Consider the following 14,241-nt stretch of genomic DNA (forward strand, 5'->3'; position numbering starts at 1 on the left):
ATAACCTTGTTAAATATTTAAAAACTAAGGGATAGTAAAATAAAACAAAATGAAATTTCATAATATGTATTTTATTTTACCTAAAAAACCATGAGACATGTCTTTCTCTAGTTAAAGTTGCTCCTGTGCAATAAATCGGTTATGTCAATAGAGGGCGATAGAGAGCAAAAAGTGTGTGTATTCAGAGTACGTACACACACCGAAAATCCACACACATTTTCGATATTGGCATCTTTTTGAGGACCTCTCTGAAACTTTGAGAGAAGCATGTAAACAGACTCTGGAGGCCATTACAGTGAAAATAAAGTGAGGACCGGCCTAAATGTCCTCACTTTGCAAAATGGTCCTCACTCCAAAGGTTAAAAACCCTTGCTTGTCCTCACAAAGATAGCTGTACAAACACACACACACACACACACACACACACACAGCCAACGGATTAGCTCCCTGCAGCAGCACACAGCGGCGCTGCAGAGAAGAGATGTCAGTTTTTAAGTGGCCATTTGTTAAGTCTGGGCAACAACAGAAACATTAGTTTGAGGAACAAGGGACGCATTATGCAAATCAGGGAAAAGAAGTCCGAAGCTGCTCGTCTCTCTTCAGTTACACTCCTCGACATCCCCTCTCCTCCATGCTTGTTGATCAAAGGATTTTCTAAACCGCTGTTGTGTGACGGTCAATGTGTGTGTTTTACTTTGTCTCGGATTCGTTTCGGTCCAGGTTTTTTCTCACTTTTGCTTCCAACTACAGTTTTATTGGACGTAAACCTGCCATGCAGATAGAGCACTTTATTTTTTTCCCAGTGTTTCAACTTTCTTCTCCTCTGCTACTCTTGGCTACTCTTACTTTTTTAGTCCTTGCACCTATTAAATAAAAAAAAAAAAATGTGTGGTCCAGTTTCCTTCTGAGCTCAGTTTGGGCATCACACTGACCTGTCGTCTGAGTGAACCGCTGTACAGGCTGAAGCTCAATCTATATGATCACTGTACCTTAATTCACTTCATAGCCTCCTTCTTTGTGCACTCCCTGTGGTTGCTGACAAGACCTAGAGCCTTGTGTTTTTATTGCCACGGTGAGGACAAAGGTGCTCAGTCTTCTTTCCAGCTGATTGGCTTAAGGGGCCCTCAGGGTGGCAAGTGTGTACAAGTGAGAAGCCTATATACATGCACGCAAGCCATTGTGTAGTAGATACACATAGACACAGTCTCCCACTCAACCACACGCACTTTGTACAGTGAACGAAACAAACGCATTCATGTTTATTCACACAAACAAAAAGACAGAGTTGTATGGTAAAATGGATCGCCGTGAAATCCTGTTTTCAGGCCGACAGTGAGGGAAATGGATGGATGGAGGAGGGGTGCTGGCAGATGAGCGATAGAGTGAGAGGGGAGACTTATTGTCTATTAGAGAATCATGGCCCCAGGCAGCTGTCCCGGTAGTGGCCAAGTCTGGACAGAAAGCCATTGATTACACACCCTGAAGGACACCGGGGATGATGGCTGTCAGAGAAAGAGGGAGGGTGAGGGATAGAAAGAAAGCGACAGGGCTGTTGACAAGATCATAATGGAGAATTCTGCAAAGTCTCAAAGAAAATGCATAATCTGATCTGGCAAAAATCAGACTTCAACATCACCTGTTCATTCTACCTCCCTCTTTTTTTTTTTTTCATCTGTGTATGACCTCTTATCGTATTCAAGCTCAATCATTCACATTCATTGAATGTTATTAAAGGGCAATGGAGAAAATGGACTTTATCTAGTATATTGCTCTCTCTCAACTCCCTTGCTTTCCAGCATAGATGTATCTTGGCAATAACATATGGAGTTGGGTGAACGTTTTTAGCTTAATGAGGATAGTTTAGACTTGGCAAGGAGTTGGGCGTAGATCGAACAACAGCGCTTAGAGGAAATCTCTCCCGTGGGTTTTCTTTGTTGCATCACCCATTAATTTTGAAGCGCGCTCTCACAGTCAAGCATACAGTCATTCTTGCACACAAGCACAGGGTAGTACATACATACACATGCACTTAGGTGCCTAGGCTATAATGATAGAGGAAAATGCTTGCAGAGATTTAGAACTTTCTTCCTGTAAATGATTATGAACCCCCACATCGTTTGCTGAGCTTAAAGCCTTTAGAGCAGGGGTTTTCAAAGTCTGAGACTGCGGGCCTCCCCTCCGACAAAGCTTGGGAAACGGTGCCCCCCCACCACATCTTTAGTTTACTTGGTAAGTTTCGCTCAATTCCTGGATGCATATGGGATCATGATTATATTATTTGGACCCATAGACACTCAACATTTGAGCAAAAATAGCCTAATATTGCTGTTTGACATAGCTTCTGATTACACCAAATAGTTTAAAAAGGTCTGTCCTATGGCATTTATTAGTTTCTGACTCTGATTGGGGAAAACCGTTCCCAAAACTACTGTATCTCTGAACTCACACATGTAGGCTATTCTAAATAATGTAATATTGTTTCACTTCTATTCACTGAGCCAACAATGTTATCATCCTAACATCCTCTCTCCCCTTCTTCCACCATCTAGAGTCCTCCTTCATGGTGTCGGCCTCATCACGGACACCATCCGTTACCTTCGGAGACTCCTTCGACCTCCTGTGCCTGGTCAAGCCCCGCCACAACCCCCGTGTCCCCACTTCCGTCACCTGGCGCTTCATGCCAGCTGACACTGAAGGTGATGACGAGGATCAGGGGGAGTTCAAAGACCTGGTGACTTTCACCCGCGAGGGCACGCTGCAGTGGGGGGAGCAGTTGCTGGGACTGGGTACCCGCACCACAGTGGACCGCTCTCACTCCAACACCAACTTTCGGTTGTCAGTGACTCGGGCAGGCCGTCGCGAGGCGGGCAAGTACCAGTGCACCGCCGTCCTGTGGAGGAGGAACTACGACAACAGCTGGAGCAAAGTAGCCAACCGCACATCCAACCTGCTTGGCATCACTGTCCTACAGCCAGGTAAAGCTGCGTGGCTGCTTGCCAGGCAGACACACACCTAATTGGAACAGACATAGACCAGCACACAAACAGGGATAAACACAGATTCAGACACACAATCTCACACATACACATCGAATGAATTCAGCAGAGCTTAGAGGATTTCTGCCTGCTCTAATTGCTCTTAGTCTCTGGTTTAGCCACTAATTGGAGTGTGTGTGGATGTGTGTGTGTGTGTGTGTGTGTGTGTGTGTGTCTTATGTGCAGGGCAGGGTGGAGTCTCCTAATGGAGCGCAGTGAATGGATTGCTAAATATCCCACAGGAAGAGAAAACTGAGTGAAAGGAGTAAAATAGAGGGAAGCAAAGGATGGGTACAGAGAGTGAGAAAGAGAGTGAGCGATCTGTCCTTGAACCTTTTTCCTCAGCGGAGGCATTAAACTGTCTACACCGCCCTCATTGGCCCTCTGTGCTACACACACACACACAAACCCAGTCAGACACAGCCCAATTAGTGGCTGAACACAAACAACAAACACACACAGACACACAAACACATGCTGGCCCAATTTAGCCCAGTCTGGTGTGCCTCAACAGTATGATACTTCATTTATTCAGGTGGATGTGCCTGAGGCAAATACTCATCCTGCTGATAAAAAAAAAAACAACCCCATTGTAGTCTGGCTTTCAAAGCAGTCCAGCAATACCTTGTGCTACCTGAAGTACCATTGAGGTCTGAGGAATATAAGCAAGATGTGTGGGTGGGATGAGAAGTAGGTTTTCAACTTCTGATGCCAAATAGTTGGCTGTAACGTTATGTTTGTGATCATCAGCGATACGTGAAGAGATATGTGAAAGCTTGTGTTTCTCATATTTACCTGCCTGCAGCCCTCTTCCGTGTTCAGGTGAGATTAAGTCAGATGCTGTATTGAGTTCAGTGGCAGACTGTGGTGATCAATAACAGTGGAATGTAGTCACATGTACAGTATAGATAGTCTCTCATTCCTTGCTGTTATTGATTCAGATACACACAAATGCAAACTGATGTAAACAGGCTCACACAAACAAACACATGCAGGAGCACCACAGTTCAGAGACAATGTTTTACGTGCTTGACTGATTGTGCTCTGACCTTAACCATTCACGCAGAACACACAGCATCCCTGGCCCTTCAGGAGTTATTTGGAAATTGACTTATCATCCTGAATGCTCATTTACCTTCCCCCCATGTGCAGTTTTCATTGTTTATCCTTAACCAGAAAAATCTTAAGGACACTCATAGTGGGTCTTCCTTCCACTGCCTTTCCTAGCAGAGTCTCCATGACAAAATCATCACTTACTTTGGTAATACCATCAGTAACCGTGACAATGTGATCAGTTGCCTACTGAAAGCCAATCAGTAACCATAACGGTGCGATCATTCGGTGTGGAAGGGCACTATCTCACAGGGGAGGGCGAGTGAGTAATTCCTATATCTCATTGGTTGGCGAAGCCTGGCTCAGTCCTTGTCACGCTGTGTTCGTCGCCTCCTCCTCCTGTGGGTTTTTTTTTAAATGTTTTTTTTTTTGGGTTGTTCAGTCAGACCTTCATTTAGCCTGATGATTCATTTGTCAGAACGTAGGACATCTCTTTCTGCCTCACGCCTCTCCTCCCCGTCTGCTTTTACCTCTCTGTTTTCCTAAATGTTAACCACTCCTGGCTAAATGAGCGACCGGCATTTTCAGTTCCTCTCTCAAAGAAGTGGGATAAAGGGGAGTGTGTGTAATGAGGTGTGAGCAAACACAGCATTTGACCAGATTCATAATTGAGAGGCTTTAAATCATGCTTCCAGAGGTACCTGCTCAAAATGTATGAGTTGCCTTACCAGCATTGTGTGCACATACACGTGTTTATGTCTAAGTTCTTGCATGGATGCCCCTGCAACCATGTTTCCTGTGAAGTGCCCCTGAGAGTTTTCATATGCTTACTATACACTTATACAGAAACGCCTATCTCACCCCTGATGCCTAGCGAGAGCAGAACTGTTTCTCTCAGCTTTCTTTCATTCAGAAGAAACATGCAAATGTGTGCCTAACATAAGACGCTTCGCAATGGTGCTTGGCATTAAATTATTGTTGAACTTCAAAAGCAAAGAGTGAAAACTAGCATCAGAAATAGCGCCCTTGATCCAAAATCTATGCATCTTAGATCAGCAGACGTTGGATATAGATAAAAAGCCAGACCAAACCCACATAGAAGCAGTCAGCCAGTCAGCGTGATGTTTCTTTAAACTAGATGGGTACTTCCTGTTCTAAATCTCATTTGCAGTGCAGTGTCCATGCCCCATGGGTCATATCAGAGGAGTTCACCACCATATCTGCACACACACATACAATATTTTTATGTTCATTGTGAGGGCAACCTTGTGCAGCAGTTTGGCTTGAATTATCCTCCAAAGGCTCTTGCAGAGAACCATTGCACACAAAAGAGTACAAACACCATCATGCTCAGATACACATGAGCATGCAGTGGACACATTGTCGGGAGGGGGGGGGGGATTACCTCCCAGAGCAAAAGTGTAATTATCTTATGGTAGAACACGATTCAGTGTTAACCCTCACAGCGGAGGATCTCCACTAACACACACAATAAAACATAAATACACGGTCTAACGTTCCACATACAGTGGCAGTAATATTAGATTTCACCTGATTGAGTTTTCTCTTTGTCTCTTTCTGAAATGCAATAATGGCAAACACATGTTCAGCGTGGTAGATCACCAGGGAAGCCTTAGCCTTCTACGACACAATCTAATATCATCTACTCATAACCCTAACTACACACACACACACACACACACACACACACACACACACACACACACACACAGAAAACATGCAAAACTAATTATGCTGAATCTTCCCTAATGGAACCGGAGTTGAGATTAATGATGGTTTTGGGAGTTCAATACATTTTTCTCATCATTTCAGTGTGTGCATGTGCACATTTGTGCGTGTGTGTCTGGCATGAGGAGTGGGATATTAAGACCGTCTGGTTATTGGCTGAGCTAGAATGATGATGGTGATGATGGAGGGGAGTGTTTGGGGGGGGGGGGGTGTCCCACTTAGAGCTTCTCCTCATCTCTCCTCACACACCTACGCTTGCCTGGCTACCTTTCACTCACATGATCAAACATCATGACTGAAGGAATGAATGCCTTTTTTGCTTATGCTTATCTGCTCTCTTGTGGTTGCGCTTTGAGTTAGAGGATATATGCCTCCTACTTTCTCCTACTTCATCTTCAGCTTTGTCCCGCTTCGTATGTCTCTCTCTCTCTCGCTCTCTCTCTCTCTCTCTCGCTCTCTCTCTCTCTCTCTCTCTCGCTCTCTCGCTCTCTCTCTCGCTCTCTCTCTCTCTCTCTCTCTCTGTGATAGTTCTTGAGGGTATCTTCCCATATATGGCCTGGCACTAGCAGATGCTGCACGTGCTCTCCTTTCATGCCAGTGAAGTACTTGCCACCCAGACATTATTGATAGCAGTGGCATCACTGCGGTTATTGGAGATTCCTGCTTATCAGGGCATAGATAGGTGATGTCTATCTTCATTAAGACCCCGGCTATCACCCTCTTGTCTGCCTTTCTCACTCTCGCTCCATCTCTGTCTTTCTACATTTTGTTCTCACTCTCCCCATAAGTCTCTTTTAATGTCTTCTTTCCCCTTCACTCTCACTTAGCTGCATGTTTCCCTCCACGCACGCCCCCAGCTTCTTTCTCACTCTTGTGATTTTTCAATATTTTATAATTCCCTGCTTCCCTCCTCCTCCTCATAATTCTCTCCATTATGTTTACATTTTTCTTCAAATAGTTTCTTCACCATTGTCATTGTATTTCATAAATAATGGGGATATGGCAGCTGTGCTTGTTTGCACACAATAGTGGCTTTATGACAGTGTTACTGTTGGTGTCAGGGTTGTAAATCTTTTCTGATACCTGTTTTTGGCTGCAGTGAATATAGTCTGGGTTTGCCCACAAGCTCACCTGAGGCAGGCCTGTATGTCTGCTACACACAACCCGCCTCTCCTACGTACAGTTTATACATTGCATATACAAATACTCAACAGTGCATTTGCTGTCTTTTTGTCAGTTGCATGAACACATGAACTCACAGGGTCGTAATGGGTGATTAAATGAAGAGCCTTCGATGGGTGCACTGAAATTTCATAAGATTTTTGATTAATCATGCCTGTTTCAGACAGTCAAGGTCAGGCTCCTTCCCTGTGTCTTCTTCCTCACAAGGGCAAACCATTTTCTCTCATGCAAGAACACAGGCATATTTTTCTGTCAAATCCAATCTAGGCCTCATTTCCTTGTTCAGCCCAATCTGCAGACACAATGAGATTCTCTGTGTTGTGTCTCTGCATCTCTCTTAAGTGTGTGTGTGTGTGTGTGTGTGTGTGTCACATGCACTCTTGTGTGTCCTGCTGCTGCTGTAATTGAAGTCGTAACTCAGAGCTAGCTATAGTGCTGCTGCTCCCCATGTAAATCTGTGGGTAATAGTAGGAGCAGAGCTGGAGAGGCTCAGCCTCTTGAATACTATATACACACACACCCCAGCTTAACCTGCACTAACTGAATGACCACTGTTCTCCGTGGTTTAATGCGCATAATGTATTTTATGCTTATTGGCAGACCCTTCTCAAACACACAGGTATGTACACAGGCCAACGGCTCCATCTGATAAGTCTTTATGCTCTCCCGTCTGTGCCAGCTTCTTTTGGGCCATTAATCTCCCAGAGTTCCCCTGCCCTGACCCCGCTGTCTCACCCCCTTCTTATGCATCCGTTTTGCCGTTGGGCCAGCCTGCATCCAGCAATCACTCTCTCAGACAGGCTGGCTGGAAGAGGGAAAGTGCACTCAGTGCAGTCAGTGCCTCAGTGTGTCCATAATGATGCTGGAGAATAGGAATTCTCTGTGTAGTTGCATGTGTGTGTGTGGCTCTGTCTGGGTGTGTTCAAGGCTGCCGTTACGTGCTCAGATCCCCATAATTATACCAGTCAGATATTGTGGTGTGGGGGGGTGTGGGTGGGTGTGTGTGTGTGTGTGTGTGTGTGTGTGAGGAGGCGGGGTGGCTGGGGGCTGGAGGGGTAATATGCCTCTGACACAATGGGATCATAGATACATCGCAGTCATTAGCATAGAAATTAGGCTCCCAGTTCAACAGAGGAGCCATTTTTCAGTCAGGGGAACCCCATCCCTTATTGCCTCTGACCAGCAGCCTGCTCTGATCTATGCCCCCTATGACAGAGGTCCAGGCAGGCCCGGGTGTGTAGCGTTGCATGTATGTGTGTGTGTGTGTGTGTGTGTGTATTTTTATGTTTGTATGTATGTAGTTGCAGAGGTTGGCAAGGAGCAGCAAGCCAAAGTGAGATGTTCTGCATGGGATCAGGGCGTGTCTAAAGCCTTCAGTCCTGACATGCTTGAGGTCCTGGCTGTGGATTAGCCCAGGGCTGAGCTAATGCTAACACTAAAGGCGGAGCAGGCAGCCATTAAGACTATAAGTCTTCTGGAGTGGAGCTGGAGAGACTGCCTGCTGCTCTCCGAAATCCCCCCAGGAGCATGTTCGTACTTTCTGTCTTTTACATCTCTCTCATCTTTTCCAGGCTATCTCCTCCCTTTGCACACTCGGTCTCATTCGTCTACTTTCTGTTGGGAGCTGCTTGTGAATATCTGTTCAGTTTGGTGTTATATCCCTTAACTCTCCTACTTTTCTCTCATCTTGTCCCCTTTAGAAATTCTCATCCGTCTCTCTGTGTCTACCTTTCTACTTTTATTCATCCCTCTCATTTCTATGTCTCTTTGTCCCTGCCCCTTGGCCACTCTGGCCTCCGTCAACGAAGTGGAAGCATTACATCTGTGGCCCAGTGGATAGGTTGTCACCTCAGTGGTCATTAGGTGCATATTAGAATATATTTAAAAAGAGCCTAAATGTTAGGCAGAGACCCCACCAGCACCTCTGGTGTTCACACTTCATTTAGGCCTGATTAATATTCATGAACCCACAGGTGAGGCTGCTGAATATTGGTGTTAGTTTCAGGTGATTAGACAGAGTGTGATCATGAGAGACATAGATCATGGCAACGCAGAAGGGAGGAAAGAGGTGATGAATGATTGGTCAAAACAAAGACTGTGAGTCAGTCTCGTATTAAAAGGCTTCACCTGGAGCAGCAGCATAAAATAGAGATGGAAAATGAATTGAATTTCCTCTCTAGCCAAAGAATAAACGATAACACTCTTTGATTTACAATCGCAGGCTCTATTCTTCTCCTCTGAACATTCGACCAAGCAGTTTCCTAGCTCCTTTGAAGTGATCTTAAGATTTTGTTACAAGCATGTGTGTGCGTGAGCTGAGCTGGTGTGCGGTGACATGCCACAGTAGTATCCTTAGATGTGCAGTACTCCTCCCCCCGGACTCAAACTTGTTTTCATCTGCTGTGCTTCATATACAGCAGTTGTGTTGTGCAGATTTTAGGGTTTGGGTTGCACTTATCTTCCTTCTTTATCAAAACTGGGCTGCTGTTCCGTACCCTTTGTGTACTTGCATCCTCTGATAAATAAAAGGAATAAAGACAGCTTTGTCCCAACTCTGCAGTTCCTGTAGCCATTAAACGAGATAAATTTGGCACACATGGGAAGGGGGTAAGACAAGGGTTCAATGAGGCAATTAGTGACTGTACTGAGTGGATTTGTGTGTGTTTGTTTGTACTGTAATGACGCCACGTGCCCAGCAAACAGCTGAAACACAAGTACCTAAAGTGGAGCTGAGATGGTTCCCGGGCAAGACGCACTGTATGGATACAGCTCCTATCATTACACCTTCATTCTGCCTTATATAATATTTTGCACACGGATTTTGCGGAGAATCAGACTTTTAATTAAATTTTATTTAATCATGCCTGGTGATGTAAACAAAAGTCCCCGTCCTTGGTTAATTGAGGCTGTTCTTTCTTACTGGAAGATCAAATGAGTGAGGTTCTCATATCTTAGCCATGCCATGTTGTTAATGGAGACAGGGTTTCCCTGGAAACCACAGAGGCAGGTTGAAATGTACGAGAGGCTGTCAACATTTAGGCTAAAGGTTAAAGTGAAAATGTATTACGAGATTTTGTCTCTCTACCTGGTAATACAGGGACACAGCCCCTTTTCATGTGGAGAAATTAAACTGACCAAAAAAATGAGGGGTTAAAGTCTGGTGCATATAAAATGGGAATGCACTTTCATTCTCACTGAGACCAGGTTTGACTGGCACGTGAATTAATGCAGAGCAGTGAGAACAAGTGTTTCCAATTACGGATTTGTCTTTCTTGTGGATGCACCACTGAGGCTCATTAAAGAAACACGGTAGCAAAGAACATGTGATCGCACTTAAAATAGATATTGACAGCCTTGCTGAAGCACATGATCACAGTACTACTCTTCCTGTTGAGGGGAATGCACATACATGATGAGCAGCCTTGTTAACAATGTATGACTGAACTGGCTTCTTACGCCGGGTCTCTTCCCACAACACAGTGAATCTGCCCTCATCAGTACCACATATGTTTTCTACTGTTTGTGTTAGCGGATGCATTGATGTAAGTGGAGTAGGATGGCTGTACTGTAGCTGAAGGAAGAAACCTCACTCTCAATGGGAATGGACACGTGTCAGAGAACGTGACAGGCTGGTCTGTGAAGTCGCTGTTCTTACTGAGACATTTTGCAGCAGGAGGATTCTGTAGGTACTGGAGGCTTTAAGGTTGTTTTGGGGACATAAAAAGACGTATTTCTCTTCCGCCTGTCTGCCCATTGCTCTTCCATTTTATTTGCCTCTCTGCTTGAATGAGTGCTTAGTTATAATAACTTGTAATAGCCCATGATGCTACCTAATAGGGCTTGAATAATTAGCCTATTTTCTCTTTGAAAAGACATTTCTGTAAACACTGATGTACGGCAACAGGCTTTCAGCTCCCAGTTTTCCTCCTGGCTGCGGATTCAAACTTCAAATGGGAACAGCAGAGAATTGCTTTGTCCTGTGCCAATCCAATCCTGCATGGTTCCACTTCAGGAGGTTCGGAGGTAATTCTCCTGCAAAAAAAAACTGATTGCCAGGATTCTGCAGGACTCGGCAGTAATTCCGGATGGGGAGATTGTCAGGCTTCCTACCAAGTCTCTGGTGGGTACCGAAGCATTGATGATGACTAATTTGAGATGCTAGCTCGGAATGCCGTCACATAACAGGGTGGTCTGGTGATGCCTTGTGGCCATACATCTTTTGAATGCAACCAATTGTGGACATACTGTATGTATAGTACAAATATGCAGAATCACAACGATCATTTGCGTACGCACAACAGTCTGTGGGTAAAGGTAATTTTTTCTGGGCAGATGGCTGTGACCCTAGGCAGTCAATCAGTCAGTCAGTCATAGCAAAGCCTAGTGTGAGCGAGGAGGGTACATGAAATTGGAGATTCAGAGGGTTGTTGGAGAGGAAAATAAATTGTAGAGTGTTATGTTGGGTCAGATTTATCAGCAAATCAATCAGAAAAAAAAACGGATTACCACAAATGTATATTTCTGGATATCGTTTGAATTGTTTTGCGCCAATATAATACCTGAGTTTTGATACCTCACGTTGAGGAATATAACACAGGAGGAAGCTAACATTGTCAAATGTTAAAGGTACAAGCAGTACAAGAACTTTGGCTAAATAAAATGCATTCACGTTTCAAAAAATACGATAAGAAATAGTCTGATTAAAGAATAAGTGAAAAAGAGTATGGATACTATATGCTTGTGATACATGTGTATTTCCAAAGTAAGTTTAAAAAAACTCCATTTGACAAGTTTCTTGTGCAAATTTACATAGATGTGTTTATTGGTTGTCAAGTGCATTCACAAAATCACCTGATATTTGTGTTATTTTGACAACTCTGGCAGACATCGGCCCTCTGTTCCAAAAATAGGTGTTTCACTCTCATTTTGGTGGGAAAGGGTGGCAGTTGCATGTCTGCTGCTGAGATCAAGAACAATTTGTTTCCCCAAATTGGGCTCAGCCAACAAAAAAAACAAACCTTGGCTCGCTGTCAGTGTGCCAACACTAGAAAGTGGTACTAATCAAATTGTTATTGTTTAGGTGAAAGAAAGAGATGGTCCTCGCTGGGTCTGGGTCGTTCCAGTCAAAGAGGCTAGAAAAGCCACTTTAAATGTATGTGGAATTGTTTCACATTTATTCAAGCTGTCTGGTGTTTGTGTGAGTCTAGATAAATTATTATTGACTTTTTGAGGTAATTCTTTACAATATTCTCAGTTGTTTTAAAGATCTCCTGAAGTTGTCTTATTCCTGTCATATAATGTTGACGGTAAAATACAGCAGGTCATATGGCATGAAAAATGAACTAATCCTCCCCCCAAGCATTTGACAGAGGAGCCCTGGTTGTGGTCACACCTGATGTACCTGCAGCTAATCCTATCCCACAACCGATGTCACTGTAACCAATCCTGTCACAGCACTCGGGGCAGCCTTGGCTCCTTCCTGACATCTCAGTCACACCTCATCATCTCCTCCCTCTCCTATCTGCTCTCTTCCCGTCCTTGCTTAACTTTATAAATGTGTGCCTTCTTCATTCTCTCTTCACTTTTTGGCAGACTGACAGACCCCCTGCCCTGCTTTTGTCTTGTATCTTGCCTAATTATATCCATATCCCTGCTTTACAATCCACCCCCCTTTCCTTCACCCTTGCTTCTTCTGCTGTTCTGCATCTTATCTTACATTTCTATCTTGATACCAACAGACCTCCCATCCTCTCAGCTTTGATTTGCCTGACATTTCCTCCTCCCTTCCCTTTCCCTCGTATTTCTTTCTTTGTCTTTGTCACCTGCTTTATCCACCTACGCACCACTATCTTTTCCTGCCCTGCTGCCACCCGAAATAAACCCAACTACAGGTCGTCTGTCACAAAACAGAAATTGCGTTGTGTACCTGCCACCAGTGCTCACATTTTTCTGCACCCAAAGGAATGATTGTCGGCTCTTTCTCTTTCCCTCCTTAACCCCCTCTCTCCCAATTCTTTACAGAGAGCAAGCTGCGAGTGCACAAGACCAACCAGTCTCAGGTGTACCTGGAGGACAGCCGTGTCAGGATCAACTGCTCCATCACCTCCCAGACCAGCCAGGACTCACAGCACGCTGTGCTGTGGTACGTGAGGCGCGCAGCTGGGTCAGAAGCGGAAGAGCTCCTGCTGAGAATTGAACGCACAGGGGCCTTTGAGTACGGCGCCTACGCCGACGAGGAGAGACTGCGACGCCGAGTGCAGGCCGAGAGGCTGTCACCCCGTCTCTATGTGCTGACGCTCAACAGGGCAGAGAACAGCGATTCTGGGACATACTACTGCCTGGTGGAAGAGTGGCTGAGTGACCCAGATGGAGCCTGGTATCGACTTTCCCAGGAGTCCTCTGGGTTCACACAAGTTCTGGTCAGACAGCCAGGTAAGCAAGCGGTCGGAACTACTGTTGTCTTTAACAGACTGCTTATTTATCACCACAGCAGGGAAACAGCAGCTGCCACTTTAACCCCACATTCTGTCCTGTTTTAAAACCGTTGAACATTGCTAACCCAATCCCCCCCACCAAACTGCTTCCCCCTCACCTTGCCTCTCATTCCCACATGCTCTGCTCAAGGCCTCAAGGCCGTCTCGCTCTGATGACCTTACACCTGCCGTGGGCACAGCTCAGGTGGCAAAAAAAGGGTTGAAGTCATGCCAGCTGTCATTTGCCATGCCAGAGGGCACAGCCTGGCTCAGGCGAAGTACCTATTCCTCTTGTCCAGTATTCAAAAACTAACCAAAGCGCTCAAAGCCATGATGTACCTACTGCCTCCCAAACCTTGACATCCTTGTCCATGACAGTTATCTTAAGTACACTCTATCTCATATCTTTTTGAGTCCTTGACTGAATTTCCCGTTATCCCATATTCATTTACCACAAACATGCTTCCCCTTCTTTAGAATCTAACTCCATGCCCCCAAATAAAGTGTGTTATGCCCAAAATAAATAATAAAAACCCCATCCGTACATGACATACCCGTTTATTTTGTATGAATCTATTCCACACACCAGCTGAAGGTGACTTTTTTTCAGGCTGCCAGGTGTCCTGTTTATAATGCAGAGTGAAATCCCTGATATGGCATCTGTCCAACTAGAAAGTGAGGATCAAAACGTCTGGTCATAAGCAAGTAGGGGAGGGAAAACACTTTATGTAGACAGTGAAGTTGACACT

General features: G+C 44.9%; 1 protein-coding gene across 1 annotated transcript in view; it reads left to right on the top strand.

Moving 5' to 3' along the window:
• igsf3 (immunoglobulin superfamily, member 3) overlaps positions 1-14,241 on the top strand; it is a 68,142-nt gene that overhangs the window by 47,529 nt on the left and 6,372 nt on the right. The window contains exons 6-7 of the mRNA XM_046053349.1: positions 2,550-2,975; positions 13,041-13,451. Coding sequence (XP_045909305.1) covers positions 2,550-2,975; positions 13,041-13,451 — 837 coding nt within the window. The remainder of the gene's footprint in view (positions 1-2,549; positions 2,976-13,040; positions 13,452-14,241) is intronic.

The sequence above is a fragment of the Micropterus dolomieu genome, linkage group LG07, assembly GCF_021292245.1.
Source record: "Micropterus dolomieu isolate WLL.071019.BEF.003 ecotype Adirondacks linkage group LG07, ASM2129224v1, whole genome shotgun sequence".
Taxonomy (NCBI): Eukaryota; Metazoa; Chordata; class Actinopteri; order Centrarchiformes; family Centrarchidae; genus Micropterus; species Micropterus dolomieu.